Source organism: Pan troglodytes, chromosome 12 (assembly GCF_028858775.2).
Source record: "Pan troglodytes isolate AG18354 chromosome 12, NHGRI_mPanTro3-v2.0_pri, whole genome shotgun sequence".
NCBI classification, from domain to species: domain Eukaryota; kingdom Metazoa; phylum Chordata; class Mammalia; order Primates; family Hominidae; genus Pan; species Pan troglodytes.
Window position 1 is genome coordinate 91,293,100 of NC_072410.2, and position 21,915 is coordinate 91,315,014.

Sequence of the window (21,915 nt, forward strand, 5' to 3'; positions counted from 1 at the left end):
GCTTATCTGATTTTCTGTTTTTACAAAGGTGCTTTTTGTGTGTGTAGATAGTTGTTAAATTGGTCTTCCTGCAGTGGGGATCATTGTTGCAGGTTTCCGTTTGGCCATCTTGCTCCACCCTCCCTCTTTTCCAGTTCTTAAAGTATCTTCAAGACAGTTATTTTAAAGTCTTTTTTGAGTAGATCTGCTGTTAGGTCTTTTTCAGGGGCAGTTTCTGTTGACTATTTTTTCCTTTGAATGGGCTATATTTTCCTCTTTTTTTTTTGAATGCCTTGTGTTTTTTTTTTGTTGAAAGTTGGGTATTTCAATTTAATGATGTGGTAACTCTGGGATGCAGACTCTTCTTTTTCCTCAAGGTTGTTTGCTTTTTGTTATTGTTTTGTTTGTTTATAAAAATTGCTTTAGTCTGTCTCTGTGCCAAGGATCAGCCTGAGGTGTAAACATAAGGTCTTTACTGGTATTCTCTGAGCTTGCATCTTTCTGTGGTCATGTGTGTTAACTTTCTAATTTTCCCCATATATTCAGTTGTTTGTGAATGTCCTAATCTTTAATATCTGGCTCCCAAAAGGAGAAAAAGAGAAAAATGAAAAAAGGAGTGGAAATAGGGTGCCAGCCCTTTAAATCTCCGGAAGTCATTTCAGCTGGATGGGGAGGGGTTTGCAACAGGGGAATAAGGTGTAACAGCAAAGACCCACCACCTCTTTGTCTGTACCTCTCTGATCAGAAGCAGCAATCATCAATCTAAGCACATATGCCTGATACTTAGAGGACAGGGTCCTTTTTGCTTATCCTGGCTCCTTCAAGCTGTGTGCAAGCTGCTGCAGGAATACATGCACAGCTGCCTGGCACAGGGGTGGGGATAGGAAATGGGTAGCTGTTACTGTGCTAAGAGCTAAAATTGACTGAACTGAAATCAAAGTTAACTGCAATGTACCATCCAAATGTTTCCCTGAAAGTTGCAAGCCTTCAATAGACTCCAGATTTCCAAAACAGTTATATCAGACATACTTTGTCAGTGCAATTATTGCCTAAGCAGGGAGACAGATTCCTCATGTTTCTTACTCTTGCAGCTCCCCAGGATGCTCTCCCTACCTTCCTTTATTTAATGTTTTTATGATACATCTTTTCCCCTTTTTATTACTTTTACCCTGACTATATTGTTATATTTGAGTGAGTTTCTTGTCATCAACCTATTGTTTGGTTATGTTTTAGTCAACTCTTGTCTTTTAATTGTCTTTAGCCAACTGTTGTCTTTACAATGATTTGAATTATTTACATTTATTGGATTTATTAATGTATTAATGCTTAAGTCTGAAATTTTATTTTTTGTTTTATATTTGTTCTCTCTGTTTTTCTATGTGTTTTCTTTTTTTATGCTTCCTGGTGATTATATGAATATTTTTTAGAATTTCATTTTGATTTATCCTTAGATTTGATACAAGAGAATCTCTTTCATATAGTTTTTTAGTGATTGCTCTTGGTGTTAAATTATATATGCACAATTTTTCATAGTTTAAAAGTGTTGTCATTTTACCAGTTTGAGTGTAGAAAACATACTTCCCGTAATGCCACATTTTTCTTCCTCATTTATAATATAATTGTCTTAAATATTCCCCCTTCGTACATTTAGAATTACATAATACAGTGTATTGGCATCTATTGATTTTTAAAAATTCAGTTTGAGACCTTCTTGGTTCTTGGTATGTTAAGTTATTTTCAATTGAAACCTGGACATTTTGAAACCTGAACGTGGAGGCTCCTTGTTACTTTTGTGTGGCGGTGGGGTTTTTGGCTCCCTGTTAGTCCTCCACTGATACCTGTTTGGCTGAGAGAGTTGGGAATGTTTCCTTTCACCTCCCAACTGGTTTCCACTGACACCATGGAATGCAGTGGAGGAGGGAAGGTGGCCTTGTTGTCACTGGGAAACGTTGAATATTCCAACTCTCCACTAGGGCTTCTCCGATACTACCCAGGCCAGCAGGAGGATGTGGAGTTAAGAAATCCTGGCTCCCCATGTTGTCTCTACTAACACTGTGGAGAAGTGGGATGAGCTTGTTACTTCCCAGTAGGAATTCCTGACTCCCTACCCAGCCTTTTCTGACACAGCCTGGCAAGGGGTTAGTGTGCCTATAACAGCTTGGTAAGGGGGAAGCACAGGCTTCTGCACTTCCATCAGACTTTACTAGTGGGGTGAGAGTGAGCCAGTTTTTCTGTGGTGTTTGTTATAACAAAGCAACTATATTCTAAAAGTTTTTGTCTTTCTGGTTTTTCCCTTTTTCTCATTCCTTGGCTAGAGAAAGTAAGATTTTGTTTGGCCTTTTTGATCTGTGATGGTTCCATTTTATGGTTGCCAACTTCAATGGCTCTAAATCTGGAATATATGAGGCAAAATGAAAATCCAGGAACACACTGCTTTGTTTTTCTTCAAATCCTAAGGTTTCTAGCCCATATGCCTTGTTCTCTCCAACTTTTAGAATCTTCTCATGTTTGCTTTTTAAATAACGTCCAGAGACTCAATTATATGTAGCAGGAGGAATGTGGAAAAGCATCTCCACTTCACACCCCCCTGGAAGTAAAAGTTATGATGCATATACAGTGAGATAAAATTTGAAGCTCTGCATGCATATGATGTGTGCCACTTATAGCACATGATAGACTCTCTTTCATTCAAAATTCATTCCAGGCCTGCTGTGTGCCAGGCACTGTTCAAGGCATTGCAAATATAGTGATGAACAAAATAGATAACATTTCTCTCTTTATGGTGCATACATTCTTGTGGGAAGAGGTGGACAATAAACACAGAAAGTAGAATATGTTAGTAAAAAATGCTACGGGAAAAAGTAAAGTAGATTTATGAGGCTAGTGAGTGCTGGAGGCATTGGAGGTTGTTTATTTTACATAAGGTGGTCAGGGAAGCTAACATTTGAGCAGAGTGGCTGCAGTGAGATGGACAAAGACAAAAGTGATAGAAGAGAGCAGAGATGTAGTTGGGGAATCAGATTGTCTAGGGTCTTGAAGGCAGTCAAGAATTTGGGCTTTCATTTAGTCATGAAGGAGGTTTTCAGAGAGAAGTAATATGATCCAGTTTACAGCTTTATTGGTCTGCTATATGGAGAATAGATTGCAGTGAAGTAAATGTGGTGGTCAAATGAGGAGGCTTTTACAAATACCCGGGAGAGGTTTAATGAGAGATTAAACTCAGATGGAATAATGGAGTTAGTGAGATGTGGCCAGATTCTGAAAATATTTTGCAGATAAAGATGACAGAAATTGCTAACAGATTTTATGTGGGGTATGAGAGAATGAGAGAGAGAGAGATCAAAGATGGTCTAAGATCTTTGGCTTAAGCAATTGGAAGAATAAACTTGGCATTTACTGAGATGGGGAAGACTGAGGGAAGCGCAAGTTTGGAGAAGAATGGGGAATCAGAGGTTTGGGTTTGACTGTGTTAAAATTGAAATATCCATTAAACTAGAGGTATAGTAGGAGGTTGCCCATAGGAGTCTGAGTTTAAGGACTGCAGATATCCTGTCTGGAGATATCAATTTGGGACTTGCTGTCCTATAGATAATTGCTTTTGTCTGTTTTGTGCTACTATAACAGAATACCTGAGACTGGGTAATTTACAAAGAGCAGAAATCTATTTCACACGGTTCTAGAGGCTGGGATGTACAAGACCAAGGCGCCAGCATCTGATGGACTCCTTCTTGGTGTATTCTCACGTGGAGGAAGGCAGAAGGTGAAAGGGCAAGAATGAACAAATCCACTCCCTCAAGTCCTATTTATAGCAGCATTAATCCATTCATGTTGGCAGAGCCCTCATGACCTAAACACCTCCTAAAAGGCCCCACCTTTCAGCACCGTTGCATTGGGGATTAAATTTCCAGCACACAAATTTTGGGGAACACATTCAGATTATATGAATGATATTTAATGATATGTCTAGATGTGATCACATAGACAGAGACTGTAAATAAAGAAGAAAAAGAGTCCTGAGTTCTGGGGGCACTCTCATATTTAGAGGTCAGGAGGATGAGGAGAAACCAGCAAAGGAAAATGAGAACAGATCAGTGAAGCAGAAGAACCAAGAGAGTATGGTGTGCTGGAAGTTGAGTAAAGAAAGTGTTTCCAGAAAGAGGGAGTGATTAATTTGTCAAATAAGAAGAGAGTTGTAAATTGATTCTTGGGTTTGGGAATGTGATGGTCTCTGGTGGCCCCACCAAGATTTGTTTCCATGGGAGGAGGGGGAAGGAGGAAGGAAGTGGAGGAGAAGACAGAGATGGTGAGCATAAGCAACTCTCTGGAGTTGCTATAAAGGAAAGCAGGAAAATGGAGTAGTAGATGAACAAGGTTACAGGGTCAAGAAAGGAGTAATTACTATACAGAACAGTTAAATATATACATGGAAACTTTGTATTTATATATAGAATTTGAATTTATTTTGATTGACAATGAGTCTAAAATTTCATATAGTGAAAAGTCTTCAATTGGCTTGATAATCTTAGCAATAGCATTTATATTTGAAGAAGACTTAGTTAAATATGAGTTGGTCTATGCAAGATGTGTAATTTTAAAGCTTTTTTTCTTTGGTTTAATTTGGATTTGCAATTTCAGTTAACCCTTTCCAATGAATCCCCCCAAATGAATATTTACTTAGCAATGATAAAAAAAACTTTATATTTACAGAGTACTTATCAGTCTCTCTATAAGAACAAACATAAAAGAATGAAAATTTACATTAGAGGTGTAGGAGGTAATTAAAGTGATGTGGTCCCAAACCAGGGAAACTGAGTCTCAGACCATAGGTGGAGCATGGGATCTGAAGGGGAAACTCACCTGCAACTCTACAGCACCATTTGCCAGCCTCTTGGGCTAATAGACTCTCTCCCGCTTCTCGTCATTGTCTTTGTCTTTTTCTACAGTGAAACAAGCTTTGAACTATTTCCAGCTTTCCAATAGCAAAGTTATTCAGATTAGATGAACTTTATTTGTTCTCTGGGACATCTAGTTCTCCAAAGTCTTCTGTCTGTACCAGGTGTTCACCAAACCTCCTTCTTTTTCCTGCTGGGAAACCCAATCAGCTGCATTTCCCAGCCTCCCTTGCAGTTGGGTGGGGCCAAAAGAATGAGGGTGGAATTTATGCCACTTCCAGCCTGAAGCATGGTCATTAAGAAAATCTTCTACACAATCCTCCTTGTCCTCTCTCTTCCTTTGCCTGCTGGATAGATGCAGAAGATTCCTTGGAAGGGCCTGGGTCCTGAATGGCTGTGGAGCAGAAGCTTGAATAGCGTCTTACTGTGGCATGAGCAAGAAATGAGCTTTTATTATGTTGATCTTTTGATACTTTGTAGTTGTTTGTTACAGTAGTGAGCCTGCCCTGATTAATACATACTTCTACTGCAAGAATTACAAAAATACAACTTTTTAAAAAATACCTTTCTGTAGCCTTTCAGGATCCTTTCCTTCTAAGAAGTCACCTTCAGGCTCCCAAAGCTTTCCTGGAGTGTGAATGCAAGGAGAAACAAATAGCAACAATCCTGTATCAGTTACTTTTTCCTGCATCATCTTATTTAATTTTTATAGGAATCCCATGATTCTCATAAAACAGTAGTCCAATGAGTCCAGCCTCATAATCCAATAAGGTTAATAATTAACCTCAGTTTACAGATGAAGGAGTTTGTCCAACATCACAGAGTTATGAAATAGTGAAATCCTTCGAGCCTGACCTTTTTAACCACGGAGCCCTTGCTCTCCCACTACATCTTCACTCTGTTCTTTTTCCCTCTGGGGAAGGAAGTAAAACTCATGAATCTAATTCACTTATGCACACTCTGGTATTAGAGACTCAATTTCCTTTCTCTTGTTGTGTGTATTTGTGTTTTGAAGGAGGTGAGAAACAGAGAAGGTAATTATTTACTGACATGAATTGTAGGCACTGTTGTGATTGGGTGGGGTGGGAGGCATTCTGCAGATGACATAGTAGACCTGAGTCCAGGTGTGAAGGGGAGAGGGAGACAGCAGACAGCATTTAGTTTCTAGGGAGACAGCACAGGAAACTAACCTTTCTTTCCCCTTCAGCTTTTTAATACAAATAATTAAAGATCCTCATAGTCCATTAACTGGCCAGGAGAGCAGATGGTAGAGGTGAGAAGTTTCAGCATCCTGAGAACACTTGAGCAGCCTCCCTGTTCCAACAGAATTGTCCATATTCAAGCCAAGAGAGGAAAGATGTGGAACTGCTGTTGCCAAGGGGGAAAGTGCAGGTCTTCAATACCACCTTGATGTTTTATGTTTATAAAATTTGGCTCAGCTGGGCACGGTGGCTCATGCCTGTAATCCCAGCACTTTGGGAGGCTGAAGCAGGTGGATCACGAGGTCAAGAGTTCCAGACCAGCCTGGCCAATATGGTGAAACTCTGTCTCTACTAAAAATACAAAAATTAGCTGGGCATGGTGGCAGGTGCCTGTAGTCCCAGCTGCTTGGGAGGCTGAGGCAGGAGAATTGCTTGAACCCTGGAGGTGGAGGTTGCAGTGAGCCAAGATCGTGCCACTGCACTCCAGCCTGGGCAACAGAATGAGACTCTATCTCAAAAAAAAAAAAAAAATTGACTCACACATAATGCAACACCTGTCTGCATACTTTTGCCAGTCACTCCATAATTTAAAATGTGCTTCTTCATAGGAAGCATCAAATTAGATAATTTCATCCTCACAGCAATTTTAGGAGGCAACACTCACATATGATCCAGGTGAAAAAAATGGTGACTCACATCCCTGACATGAAGCCCAGGGCATTTCTTAGACTTCCTGTTTTTGAGAAGGAAATCTAAGACAAACCTCCCAGACTTTGAAGGATGGGTGTTCCTATCCAAAATGCAACTGTGATTATCTGTGAAATCTGCAGATCTTGTCTGCTCTTTCTTGTCTGCAAAAGATCAGATGAATGCTCTGGAGATGTGTGTGGTTGTCTAGCATGAGCATGTGCGTGTGCATTTGTACATGTGTGTGTGCATGCATATGTGTGTGTGTTTTTGTGTAAGAGACAAAGAAAGAAAAATGAATATAAAATTTACAGAATCAAATATCAGTTTTCAAAGCTTCAAGATCCAATTGTGTGTATAGGATTATCTGCCCTGTTTAGGAAAGTGTTTTCTGGAGTGGAGCTCCAACTCTGTGATGAATGTGCCAAACTAGGGGTTCCTTCTCAGAGAGTCATCATATCCTTAGTATGCCATGGCTTGAAGAAACCCCACAATGAGTAAATATTAGGTCTTGTCTGATGTTATAGATCCCAAGCTTACTTAACTATGGATTCTCTTTTTTGAGTCTATCACTCATTCACATACAGTGACAGTACATCTTTTTGAAAATGCCAATTCAAGAGTAATTAGAAAGGTTTAATGTAGAAAACTGGGATTATCAAAAGACCTAGATTTTGCTCTTACTCTATCACTAATAGGCTTTATAATTTTTGATAAATTATTTTTATTTAGTTCTTTTTCAAGTGAGTATTTTTTTCTGCCTTGAAGGAAACATTTCTTTAAGGATATTTATTGTACTTATTTAAAATTGTTGTTCTGTCATGATAATTCCACTTTGCATGGTACATGTTATTCATTATTTATTACATAAATTATTTATATATTACATGTTGTTGATTATTTCTTAGTGGTTGTACTTTTCAGGTATGTAATTATTTTGGCCTGTGATATACATCCTCCTGGAGAAGATAATTTGTATTGGGTTAAGGCGAAATGGCAGAGCCTGGTTTTTGTACCTTCTGGTGTGAGCTTAAGAAAGAGGTGGGGATGAGACCATGTTCTTTTTTAACAGTGAATCCTAACCTTTCCTCCCTGTGTGTCCCAGGACATTTGTGTACTCACTGCTCAATCGAGGGAGGCCTTATCCAGCTATACTCATTCTCAGAGGCATTGCCTTCTGCACTGGAAATGGAGTCCTTCAAGGCTACTATCTGATTTACTGTGCTGAATACCCTGATGGGTGGTACACAGACATACGGTTTAGCTTGGGTAAGTGAATCTGCCCACTTCTCACCTACTTCCCAGCTAACAACCCTTCCCACAATCTACATCGCCATGGCCTCTCCCTACTGCAATGACCTCGTAATGATCCCATCTTCCCCTCCCTCACCTCTACCCTGGTCTTTTCTCTATATGGTAGCCAGAGAGATTGTTTAAACACATATCATGCCATTTCCCATCGCAAAACTCTCCAGTAGATTTCCTTTACTCTCAAAATAAAATACAAATTCCTTCCCACTGCCTTTAAATCCTAAATATTCTTGGTCTTTCCAATTTCCCAACCTCTTTTCCTGGCTCCCTGCACCTCCTTTTCTGTGCTCCAGTGCCAGTGGCCTTCCTGCTGTGCCACAAGCTGTCAAGCTTGTCCAGCCCCAGTGTTTTTGTATAGGACTGTTCCCTCTGCCTAGTACAGGGGTGTCCAGTCTTTTAGCTTCCCTGGACCACATTGGAAAAAGAAGAATTGCCTTGGGCTACACATATAATTCACTAACACCAATGATAGCTGATAAGCTGAAAGAAACATTGTTTCTTAAAACAATGTTTTAAGAAAGTGTACGAATTTGTGTCAGGCCACATCCAAAACTGTCCTGGGCTGCATGTGGCCCACAGGCTGCGGGTTGGACAAGCCTGGCCTAGAAGGCTTTGCCCCCATGTATTCATGGGGGTTGGTTCCTCACTTTATTTAGTTCCCTACCAATTTGCACCTCCTCAAAGGGACTTTCCCTGACCACCCTATCTAAAATGGTTGAAGACACTGCTGTGTGTGCTGTCCCCCTTCCCTCCCCGCTCCCCTACCATCCCCCACCCCAGATACCCTTTCTTCCAGGCTAATGATCTTTTGACTAGACAAGGTGGAAAATCCTTGTTTTATATCAAATCAAATAAGGTGAGAATAGACTTGATTGTTTCAACTAAACTGTTCTTGCTTTTTGCCTGACATATTTTGAAAAGCACCAAAGTGCTTTGCTGACAGGTTGGGTTGGGCCTCTTTGTGGGACGGTGAGTGTTTCTGGGCTGTAATAATGCCTTTTGGGATGCAGGATCTAGCATCCCTGATCCTGGCTGTCCTCACCTCAGAACAGGGCCCTTTCTGCACCAGTGGATAGTGCACGTGGAGACACCTCCAGGATATGTGGCTAAGTAAGATAAATAAAAATGTGAACAGTGTGTGTAGTATGCTACTTTTAATGTCAGAATGTGTGTGTGTTTGTGTGTGTGTGTGTGAACTGGCAGTGATGGAAGTCAGTTTGTTAGTGGCCACGCCTCCAAACTAGCTCACGTTATTTCATGAGAGTGGGTGTTTCAGTCAGGAATGCGTTCAGAAAACCATATAATAGTGACGGGAATAATTCAGAATTCATAGTTCTTACATAACAACAAGTGTCGAAGTAGGTGGCTTCTGCATTCCTGTGGTTGCTTACTGACACCATTAATAACTCAGGCACTTTCTGTCTCCCCTATTCTTAGCATGTTTACCTGTGGTCCTCTTATTCATCACTTCATGGTTGCAAGATGTTGACTGTAGCTCAAGGCATTACATCTGGCAATCAAGACAGGAAGAAAGACGAAGTAGGGGCACCGGTCTTGCCTGCACCTTTTATCAGAAAAGCAAACGATTTCCAAGGAAGTCCCCCCACCAAGACTTCACTTTACATCTTATTGGTGGAACTAGCTCATGTGACCCCCTTTCTCAGTCCAACCTCTGTAGTGGGGGATGGCAAAAGAAAAGGGGCTGGAATCAGCTGTTGAGATATGCAACCTCGATTTGACTGTTTGTGAATGAGCTAAAGGCTTACTATTATGATCCATTAATTTGTTTGTTTATCTATTTAAATACTGGACAATGGTGCTACCTCCTGCTCTCCTCTCTTTTCTAATCTGTCTCCATCAGTGGTGCCACTGTGTACTTTCAGCCCGAGTCTAGGAAACAGCACATCCAGTGCTCCCCATTCAGGACCAGGACTCATTGCCCTCCCCACTTTCTGCCACATCTTAGGACCATTCTTAGATTTAGAAATTAAATGCCCTTCCCTTCATTTTTTGGAATTAAATGCCCCTCCTTTCATTTTAGCTTAGTTTGTGAAAAAAGCACAATCTGGACACATTTAAAAAAAATTTCTCCTTTCTCTCTTCTTTGTCAAGGTGTCTTCTTATTTATTTTGGGAATGGGAATAAACATTCATAGTGACTATATATTGCGCCAGCTCAGGAAGCCTGGAGAAATCAGCTACAGGATTCCACAAGGTAATGTCTCCCCTGCCCCCAGACTCTCACTCTTCCCTGGAGCCTGTCCCAGGGATGATGCTATGGTAGCAGATGGAGAGGGGACAGTGAGGGCACGAATGATACAATACCTCTCAGCTTGCTCTTGACTTCCCCTGCAAACCCAGTCCCATCACAGTACCTCTGCATTTCTAATCTGAACCCAGAAGCTCCAGAGAGCTACCAGAGCCCTCAGGAAGGTGCGAGACCGCAATACCCGGAAGGTGGGAGAGAGTGGGAGATTTGAGTAGGGTTGGAATCGGCTACCTACACCCTCATTGCAGTAGGTAAGATTGTCATGTACAGAGGGCTGATCCTTTCTAGGTTGCAAATGATGCTGAATGCTTGGCCAATAAATGTGTCCCCTCCAATTGATCTAGACTTATCTTGTGAGCAGTTAAGGCTAGAACTTGCGTATTTCCTGCCATTCATATATACTTTTAAAGGTGTAGAGAACTATATTTACTTAATCAAAACTTAGGATGGGAGGCCTTACAAGCACAAGTGCATTTTTGGAGATAAAGGTGAGCATGTTTGTAATCCTAACTGTTCCAAAGAAACCAGGGTATGAGATTGACAAATATACGCAGATGGGAGCAAATCAGTCCAAGTCATCCTTCAATAGATTTAGATGGGTATTTGTGTAGGTCCTTGGCTTCCACCGTTTTTGATGTAAATACAACCCTTTATTTACATCAAAACATTTCCTCAATTATGACATGATGTTAGTGCACATTAATAGTCATTGATTAAGAAATTAATGACAAAGTTACTATGAATTCAGTAACAGATTCAAATGAATTTGAATGTTGTTAATATCCTAACAGTATCTACATCAAACAAAAATAATTTAGGAGGTTAAGATGTGCCGTTTACTGTCTTCATAGACAATTTATAGGCCCTTTGCTTTAGATCCGTGGTTCCTCCCAGGGCCTAGAGAATCACAGGTTGGGAACCACTGATGCAGTCTCATCTTCAAGAAAGATTCAACTCTAAGGGGCTTTGATTTTAAAAACATTCACTCCATAACTAGATAAATAAAGAAGAGCAGAGAAAGCACTTAAAAACCAGTTGCCAAGATTAGTTTCCAACTTTTGAATTATAATAGAGAATGATTTAAAACAAAATATTTTTATGTAACTATAGAAAGAACAAAATTGTTTTGGTTGAAACATCCCCAGTTTAATGTGGGTCATAAAATTTAGTGTGGATATATTTAATATCATTAGAAATATGCTGATTTCTAGATACAGTCCTGAGAGAAGAAATACCTGGTTGGATAGAAAATGAAACATTTAAAATCTAGAAGCCGACTTCACCAGCCTACAGCAGGACAAATACCTGCAGCTCCTACTCTCTGCTTTAAACATGAATAGAGGAGAGTGCTTTGCAGAAGGGTGAGGAGGGACAAATCCCATAAGAGAATCTAAATTCCTTCTCCCGTGAGTTCAGATTTTTATTATTTTAATGTAGTGTGCAGTTTCACATTTTGAGACTGTGAATGTGAACGTGTGTGTGTCCAGGAAAGGAGCGGGGAGGTAAGAGGTGGCCCAAAAACCTTCCTTAACAGAACAAAACAAAACCCAGACCTCCTACACCTCTCCCTTATCCTACCCAAAGCTAGTGGTCCAGCAGTTGTTAGAGATTTGGATAGAGCCCGTTAAGCAGTTGAGGCCACTCTTCGCAACTCCAGAATGTTCTCCAGGCAACAGGCTGTTGTTGTTTTGTTTCCCCTTCTCCCCAAGAGGATTCCACCAAACTCCTATGACTATGGAGGGAGCCTCCAGCCCCACATTTGTTCTTGCTGCCTTTGTGTATTTTGGAACAACACAGATGGGTTTAATGTCAAAATGATTCAGTTGCAGTGATTGACCTTCCGATTCTTCTGCACGCAGGTGGCTTGTTTACGTATGTTTCTGGAGCCAATTTCCTCGGTGAGATCATTGAATGGATCGGCTATGCCCTGGCCACTTGGTCCCTCCCAGCACTTGCATTTGCATTTTTCTCACTTTGTTTCCTTGGGCTGCGAGCTTTTCACCACCATAGGTAAATTTTTCAATAAAAGCGGCAGCATTCACGTAGCTTTCTTCTTCTCCAAACAGGCTTTTAACCCGCAGAGGAAGATTGAGAAACCGAAGATATTTAATTTTTTAAGGGAAGGTTGATACAATAATCTGGGTTAGCATATTCTGACTTGCTGGGCTTGTATTGAAGTTGGAAGTTAGCTGGATGAGAGTAGCAGTAATAAAATTTTTTCTAAGAACAAACATAAGTCCATGTAAACAGAGGCAACTGAGGTGACGGCCGGGAAGGTCCTGTGCCTGTCTTGTTGAAGAAGGCTGTCCAGCGAGAAGTGCCTTGCACCTTCTTGGGTTAGCTGACCCAGGCTCTGTGCCCACCAGGCAGGCTTACCTGGAGATGGTTAGATAAAGCCTCAAGAAGTGGAAGAAGCCGCTTCCATTTCCACCTTCAGTTTCATCCCCTCCCACCACATTTCTGGAAGTGTGCTCCATAGGTGGGACCATGGCCAGCACTTTCCAAAGCTCCACAGATATTTATTTATTTATTTATTTATTTTTGAGTCGGAGTCTCACTCTGTTGCCCAGGCTGAAGTGCAATGGGGCGATCTTGCCTCACTGCAGCCTCCACCTCCCAGGTTCAAGTGATTCTCCCACCTCAGCCTTCCAAATGGCTGAGACTACAGGCCCACCACCATGCCCAGCTAACTTTTTGCATTTTTAGTAGAGACAGGTTTCACCATGTTGGCCAGGCTGTCCTTGAACTCCTGACCTCAAGTGATCTGCCTGCCTCGGCCTCCCAAAGTGCTGGGATTACAGGCAAAGCCATCACGCCTGGCCTCCACAGATGTTCTGAGGCACAGCAGGCTAGAGAGCCACTGGGAAAAAGTACTATCTTGGTGACTATGTGGCTGCTGTTTTTGGCGACAAGATTTGGTGCTAACAGTTCAGGTAATCACAGAGCCCTGGAACTCCAGAAGGATTATTTCCCCTGGAATCTCTGCAATGCCAGGGTTTATTTTGGTACTGCCTTCCTTCCCTGACACCCACCCTCTATAAATCATAACCAAGGCCAACCCTGGATTCTGGGGAAGGTAGGACAAGAAATCGCATGTATGGGGCAATCTTAGGACTGCCCTATCTGCTGGGAAATACCAGGAATTGCAGGTGTTTCAGAACCCTCCCTCTGAAGGTCTGGCCTAAAGCTTCACTAATCCACTAACCTGGGGTGGAGTGGGGACAAAAGAATTAACTAAAAGTATTGCTGGAAGTGAAAGGTAATATATTAGGTTGTTATCATGCTTTAACTTGCCAAGTGTAAATTTCAGATCCTTTCCCTAAAATGGCTTTTGTGGAAAGAGAAAGCCTATAATTACTGGAGACTATGGATACTCAAACAGGGAATGAGTGGTCTTGGAACCAGGACCCTGGGGTTATGACTCAATGCCTAGTTTTGAAGATTTAACTAAGAATGAGTTCGTTTTTTTCTGATTAGAATTGTTCGAGGACAACAGTTCTGAAATGAATGAAGCAACAGCTCGTGACCTATTCCTACCACCTCCTAGACTCTGTGAGGAGGGGTGGCAGAGGGTTCCTAGCCCATAAAAGAGTCATAACAGTTCTTACCATTTCAGGCTGGGTCTGCTGCCCACCAGAGGCAGAGCGGGAATGGGAGAAGAGAAGGCATCACTCAGCACTTGGAGGGTCCCTGGGAAGCAGGGACTCTACTGTGCTTGGTTAGGGGAGGGATGGTAATTCCACCAGACGTTTCCAGCTGCTGCAACAACAAAACCCAAATTGAGGCCTCATTCTGTGATGTCAGACCTCCCAGAGAAGGGCCAGAAGGCATAGTTTTTAATAGGCTAACAGGACTTTGTGAAGGCTTCTATAAAACAAAGCCAGGCACTCACATCAGAGGCAGCACGGGCGGAGGCAGCCCACCAGACTTCTCAAATCACAGTACCGAAAACCAGCCACCTTTTGTAACTTATTATTTGCCCCCTAATTCAAACTAAGGTACTTTAATACAGTGTGTCATCTTGATTATGCCTTGAGGACCGCCAGCATCAACTAGTTAGGAGGACAGCCTGGCAACTTAAGCAGACAGGCTTCTTATAAGATGCATTCGTCTCCTGTGGCTGCTGCAATACATTACCACAAACTGGGCGGCTTAAAACAACACAGATTTGTCCTTTCATAGTTCTGGAGGCTAGAAGTTTGAAATCGAGGCGTAGGCAGGGCCAGGCCCCCGTGACGGCTCTAGGGAAGAATTCTTCCTTGCCTCTTTTTAGCTTCTGATGGTGGCCGGCAACCCTCGGTGTTCCGTGGCTTATAGCTGCATCACTCTGATCTCTGCCTCCGTCTTCACATGGCCTTCTCTCCTGTGTGTCTCTGTCTCTGTCTCTTTGTCTCTTCTCCTCTTCTTTTTAGGACACAGTTATATTGGATTAAGGGCACACCCTGCTCCATTATGACCTCATCTTAATTTTATCTGCAATGGTCCTAGTTTCAGAAAAAAAAAAAAATTACCCTCTCAGGTACTGGGGGTTAGGACTTCAACATATCTTTTGATGAGACAAAATTCAACCCATGATACATGGTGACAATTTGCTGGCATTCCCAGGCCTCATGAAAGGATATTTTCCTGGGAACATTGCTGGTTCTCTTTGCCCATAGTCTTTGGTTCCCTGTATTTCCCAGCTGAATCCAAACAAGTACTTCCTTCTAGATACTACATTTTTTTTCTGGTAGGATATACGTTAACAAAAATTTTACCACTTTAGCCGTTTTTAATTGTAAAATTCAGTGGCATTAGGTACATTCATAATATTGCACAGCCATCACCACTACCCTGTGCCTGTTACTTTTCATTTCCCAGCAAAAGAAGCTTCAACATTTACAAGAAATAGGCTGTGGGAAGGAGAAATAAGAATCATAAATGACCATCGAAGTAGTCAGGCCCAAAATAACTGTAGGTTGACTTGTAACAAAGATTTGGTAAGAGCAAACCTCAGCTGTCAGCCACTGCTCCATTATATTTACAATTATTCCTTTCTTGTCTTTTAGGTTCTACCTCAAGATGTTTGAGGACTACCCCAAATCTCGGAAAGCCCTTATTCCATTCATCTTTTAAAGAAACCAAATTAAAAAGGAGCAGAGCTCCTACAATGCTGATGAAAACTGTCAAGCTGCTGAAACTGTAATTTTCATGATATAATAGTCCTTCATATATATATATATATATATATATATATATGTATATATATATGTATATATATAATAGTAGGTCTCCTGGCATTCTGCCAGCTGGCCTGGGGATTCTGAGTGGTGTCTGCTTAGAGTTTACTCCTACCCTTCCAGGGACCCCTATCCTGATCCCCAACTGAAGCTTCAAAAAGCCACTTTTCCAAATGGCGACAGTTGCTTCTTAGCTATTGCTCTGAGAAAGTACAAACTTCTCCTGTGTCTTTCACCGGGCAATCCAAGTACATGTGGCTTCATACCCACTCCCTGTCAATGCAGGACGACTCTGTAATCAAGAATTTTTTGACTTGAAGGCAGTGCTTATAGACCTTATTAAAGGTATGCATTTTATACATGTAACAGAGTAGCAGAAATTTAAACTCTGAAGCCACAAAGACCCAGAGCAAACCCACTCCCAAATGAAAACCCCAGTCATGGCTTCCTTTTTTCTTGGTTAATTAGGAAAGATGAGAAATTATTAGGTAGACCTTGAATACAGGAGCCCTCTCCTCATAGTGCTGAAAAGATACTGATGCATTGACCTCATTTCAAATTTGTGCAGTGTCTTAGTTGATGAGTGCCTCTGTTTTCCAGAAGATTTCACAATCCCTGGAAAACTGGTATGGCTATTCTTGAAGGCCAGGTTTTAATAACCACAAACAAAAAGGCATGACCCTGGATGGCTACTGAGAGAGTAGAGAACAACATGACCCTGGATGGCTACTAAGAGGATAGAGAACAGTTTTACAATAGACATTGCAAACTCTCATGTTTTTGGAAACTAGTGGCAATATCCAAATAATGAGTAGTGTAAAACAAAGAGAACTAATGATGAGGTTACATGCTGCTTGCCTCCACCAGATGTCCACAACAATATGAAGTACAGCAGAAGCCCCAAGCAACTTTCCTTTCCTGGAGCTTCTTCCTTGTAGTTCTCAGGACCTGTTCAAGAAGGTATCTCCTAGGGGCAGCTTGAATGCCTCCCTCAAACGACCTGCAGGCAGAGACTGAAAATTGCAGACAGAGGGGCACATCTGGGCAGAAAACCTGTTTTGTTTGGCTCAGACATATAGTTTTTTTTTTTTTTACAAAGTTTCAAAAACTTAAAAATCAGGAGATTCCTTCATAAAACTCTGGCATTCTAGTTTCATTTAAAAAGTTGGAGGATCTGAGCATACAGAGCCCACATTTCCACACCAGAACTGGAACTACGTAGCTAGTAAGCATTTGAGTTTGCAAACTCTTGTGAAGCGGTCACCCCAGCATGAGTGCTGAGATATGGACTCTCTAAGGAAGGGGCCGAACGCTTGTAATTGGAATACATGGAAATATTTGTCTTCTCAGGCCTATGTTTGCGGAATGCATTGTCAATATTTAGCAAACTGTTTTGAGAAATGAGCACCAGTGGTACTAAGTACAGAAACTCACTATATAAGTCACATAGGAAACTTGAAAGGTCTGAGGATGATGTAGATTACTGAAAAATACAAATTGCAATCATATAAATAAGTGTTTTTGTTGTTCATTAAATACCTTTAAATCATGGATGTTAAGCAGTTTTGTTTGAATTAAAATATCCTGGGACTTCTGGAGATTTTCACAAGGTATTGGGGTGTGCTTCCCTGTCCCGCCTGTCCCTCATTCCCATTCACCCTGTCTGTAGTGTTGTTTCCTTTCTTCTCTTCTCTCTTCATGAAATTAGGGGCTGTGTGCTGGAAATAAAGAAGTATGACTTATACAGCCTCTCAGCCACAATTCAGAACTACAAGGAAGTACAATAAAGGTGCAGGAAAATGTCATGAGGTTAGATGCCACTCCTGGTGCTGAGGAATACACAGGGGGAATGAACACACTTGGTGAAGTAAATCTTCAGGTGTAGCTTGAGCTCTGTGACATAAAAGACTTCCAGTTCTCTCCACGACATTGAAAACTACCTTGCTTAAGTCCTTTATTTTACTACCACGTAAAACATCCAGGCCGGTCCTTGAGATGAAATAAATATACAATAAATGGCAGTACTCACAGTCTCAGGACAAAACCGCCATTTGGCAATTTCACTTTTTGCCACAAGAGGGCGCTTTCTAAAATAGTATTTAGTCCAACCTTGACTTAATTGGGTCCAACCCCAGTCCTGTTGCCTGATTGTGGACCTTTCAAGTTAGCATGATCGTGGAACTTCTTAATCTGAATATAGGGTAGAGTAGCGTGAACTCTATGAAAGCTGAAACCTTCCCTTGATAATTCAGGTATTCTCAGTGTTCTAGGGCTGTTGTGTTCAATGACAGTTTGTCATTGTTTAGGGCTAGGATATGTATGTGGATTAAATACAGTAAAGGTCTGAACATGTGCTCATCTCTAAACATATTTCTTCCCACTTTTAAAAACAGAGTGCAACAAAATTATAGTTAATTGAGGTTTCCATGGACTGTTTTTTGGCTAAAATAATCTAACAGTGTCCTAGCTCACAAGATACTCTATCTTGGTCTTGCTTAAGCTTTCACGGAAGAGGCGTTTTCCTGCCAACCTTGAAGAAAATTTTGAGTTTTGTTTGTTTTTCAGAATTTAGACTTAAAGAGCTGAAGCAGACCTCAGACATCAGCTATTCCTGCCACTTCACATTATAGGTAGTGACACTGAGACCCACAGAGTTAAAAGGCCTCCTCACAGCTGGTACAGAGCTGGTCAGAGCAGCCATCTCATTTTGTCCCTTCGAGGGTCAGACGTATGCTTTTTCTGCTTAAGGCACAGCCTTTAGGGCTGCCATCTGGATTTCTACAGAGCTCATGCAGGAGAAAAATAGCCAGAGCTTAAGTGCTGTTGCACAATTCAGTTTATACACCTATTGTCCCTTGCCTGTTTGTGTGTGAGGCTTCCCTCGCTCTGTGGGAGCACCAGGCTCATGCCCTTTCATAAACCTATTTGACAGAATAGAGAGTTTTCCCTCATTGGTGTAGTCAAGACAACATGTGTGTTCAGCATGGAAAAAGGTTTCAGGTCATAAACCCCCTTATCCCTAATGCTTACTTTCATAAAGAACAACAGTGGCTCCACTGTATTCTAAAAGGAAAAAGGAGCTCTAATGAGAAATACGCAATTAAACAGCTATTTAGGCGGCTTAGACCCTTTCAGGAACAAATAAATAAATCCGTGGTTTTACAACCCTGAAGTTTGATAATAGCTCTCTTGGATTTTTGTGGTTACCTCATGGCAATCTCACTAAGAAGCAGGGGAGCAAGCTCTTGGCACATGAAGGAATAGGCTCATGAAGATTCATTTCTTTTCCCGCTTGGCCTTTTGGTTCTCTAATAAGCTGTGAGCTGAGGTCCATGCAGGGAAAACAAGGAGGGTAACGGCAAATGTAAAGTGAATTTTTCTGGAGAAGGATGCTGATTATTTTATAGCATCTACACTATCCTATGATGAAAGAGGCATAGAGCCAGGTGGCAATGTGAGTTCTTGGGTGATTTAATAAGCCATTGAGTGGATTTAATTTCTAAGTAAGACATTTGTTCATTCTTTGTACAAGTCCATGGAGTTGTGATCTTAAAGAGTTCTGTGTTATTTGCATTGTGCCTCATTTCTCCCCATCAACCTTAGCTTGAGATTTGGATGAATAAAATAAATAACTGGAGAAGGTTAAAGTATGCACCAAGCTGTGTTAGTTTCTTTAGTCCTGTCTTTTTGGGTTGAGGGTTTGGTTTTGCTCAATGCAGTAACAATCTAGATTCTTTATTGGAGGGATAGCGAATATCCCTTCCGACATGGCAAGCTGGCTGGGAGGAGGAGAACAACAGAGAAAGTGGAGGAAGGAGGGGAGTAATGAGTGAGGGTCTAAGGGTGGGTTGGCAATGGAAGGCCCTTGAGAGAGAGGGGCCTCCCACTGACAGAGTGGGCTTCCTCCCTTTCCTGTGTCCAGGCTGCACAAGCCTGGTCCCTTCTTTATCCTCCCAGGAAAAGACCTCCCTCTGACAGAGAGAATAAACACTTGTTAGAGCTCCATTTCATAAAAGAAGAAGCTGACTTTTAAAAAACACAAGCCATTTGGCTGTGCTTCACCATAAATAATTGTATTTCTGTCTGCTCACCTCGTAAAGATAGTTTTAGTTCTGCGTAGTAGTGACATTGTGAGAAAGAGGTGAAGTAATTGCTCTTAGAGCGTGTGGCAGCATCCAAGTCGGCTGAGGCCAATGGGGAGATGGGAGCATCCAGAAGAATAAGCAACTGCCAGGGTTCCCCTTTTCAAGGCCTTTGTTTTCCTTTACTCCAGACGCACTCCCCCAAAAAGGATCCTTCCTTATAGAGAAGCGTTTTTACAGTGTTGACTAGAAAGCAATACCGTAAAATCAATTAAATTTTGTCAATGTATTAATGCTTTCATTTGTTACAAGTTGCCTTTCAGATACTATTTCATTAAAATAATTCTTTATGATGGTTTATAACAGGATAAGCTCTGAACAGATAAGTAAGTGAGGGGAAGTAAAAATAGGAGTAAAAAGTAAAATAAAGCCAGAGATAAAGTTAAAATGCAAAAATGCCCTTGGAAGATCATGTACAGTGGCTAAATCTAAACATAAATTGGGTCCTGAGTCTCCAAAGTACAGGAGGAAATTACCAGTTGCTAAATCCACAACATTCACAAAAGAAAAACAACTTGACCAGGGAAACACAACTATTACCGGTACTGAGACTCATGATAAATTTCTACACTGTGTGATGTGGGGAACTATGTTCATGAGAGCATCTTTACAGTAAATGCAGGGGTCACTTTGTGCAGCTTCTTATAATGTCTTTCCACAAGGACAACATTCTAATGCGCAGCTCAATTCTTTAGAAGCAAAGGGGATGAGGAGGTTTTTTTTCCACTTAGGTTGTAGAAAGCCACCAGATAACCATTCCTACTCTAAAAATGAGAAAAAACCAGATAGTATATAAGATTATAACTTTTTGAGCCTTTTAATGAACTGAGATAGGAGAGCAACCAGAAGAACTGAATTTCAGAGGAAACACACAAACGGTTTCACTTTCAGCTGAGTATGGGAGGAAGAGGTAATGGCCATAAGAGTGGGAAAGAAGAAAACAACAGAAATTTCAATGAATTATCAATAGCTGAGTGGAACCTAGCATGAGTTTAGAATCCCTGGGAGACTCAGACACTTGGCTGAACAAGCATCCAGATCTGCCCCAGGATGAGGAGTTTCCTGGGACACAGGACTTTCTGTGCTCAAACTGGAAAAGTCCTAGGCAGACCAGGATGACCTGGTCACCTTAGTCTGGTTGCCAGGTCTTTTACCCAGACCTCCACCTGGAGCTTAGGTGGGTTAGGGACAGGGAAGGGGATCTGAGAGGGCCCTTCTTTGGTGGTGCATTGTTACAAAAGCCCACTGTATTAGTTCGTTTTCATGCTGCTGATAAAGACATACCTGAAACTGGGAACAAAAAGAGGTTTAATTGGACTTACAGTTCCACATGGCTGGGGAGGCCTCAGAATCATGGCTGTGGAAAGAGAAAAATGAGGAAAAAGCAAAAGCGGAAATCCCTGATAAACCCATCAGATCTCGTGAGACTTATTCACTATCACGAGAATAGGATGGGAAAGACCAGCCCCCATGATTCAATTACCTGCCCCTGGGTCCCTCCCACAACATGTGGGAATTCTGGGAGATACAATTCAAATTGAGATTTAGGTGGGGACACAGCCAAACCATATCATCCCACCCCTGGCCCCTCCAAATCTCATGTCCTCACATTTCAAAACCAATCATACCTTCCCAACAGTCCCCCAAAGTGTTAATTCATTTCAGCATTAACCCAAAGTCCACAGTCCAAAGACTCATTTGAGACAAAGCAAGTCCCTTCTACCTATGAGCCTGTAAAATCAAAAGAAAGCTAGTTACTTCCTAGATACAATGTGGGTACAGGTATTCGGTAAATACAGCCATTCCGAATGGGAGAAATTGGCCAAAACAAAGGGGTTACAGGGCCCATGCAAGTCCAGAATCCAGCGGGTCAGTCAAATTTTAAAGCTCCAAAATGATCTCCGTTGACTCCAGGTCTCGCATCCAGGTAACGCTGATGCAAGAGGTGGGTTCCCATGGTCTTGGGCAGCTCCACCCCTGTGGCTTTGCAGGGTACAGCCTCCTTTCCGGCTGACTTCACGAGCTGGTGTTGAGTATCTGTGGCTTTTCCAGGCACGTGGTGCAAGCTGTTGGTGGATCTAAAATTCTGGGATCTGGAGAACAGTGGCCCTCTTCTCACAGCTCCACTAGGCAGTGCCCCAGTAGGGACTCTGTGTGGGTCTTTGACCCCACATTTCCCTTCCACACTGCCCTATCAGAGGTTCTCCATAAGAGC

General features: G+C 41.7%; 1 protein-coding gene across 2 annotated transcripts in view; it reads left to right on the forward strand.

Moving 5' to 3' along the window:
* Nucleotides 1-17,111, forward strand: part of SRD5A2 (steroid 5 alpha-reductase 2) — a 55,283-nt gene extending 38,172 nt beyond the window's left edge. Inside the window, exons 2-6 of one of the 2 annotated variants that reach the window (XM_016948299.4) lie at nt 7,866-8,029; nt 9,509-9,610; nt 10,184-10,285; nt 12,199-12,349; nt 15,388-17,111. In XM_016948299.4, coding sequence (XP_016803788.1) covers nt 7,866-8,029; nt 9,509-9,610; nt 10,184-10,285; nt 12,199-12,349; nt 15,388-15,454 — 586 coding nt within the window. In that variant the 3' untranslated portion in view covers nt 15,455-17,111. The remainder of the gene's footprint in view (nt 1-7,865; nt 8,030-9,508; nt 9,611-10,183; nt 10,286-12,198; nt 12,350-15,387) is intronic. The other variant, XM_016948300.4, reaches the window with a different exon arrangement.
* Nucleotides 17,112-21,915: the final 4,804 nt, after the last annotated feature.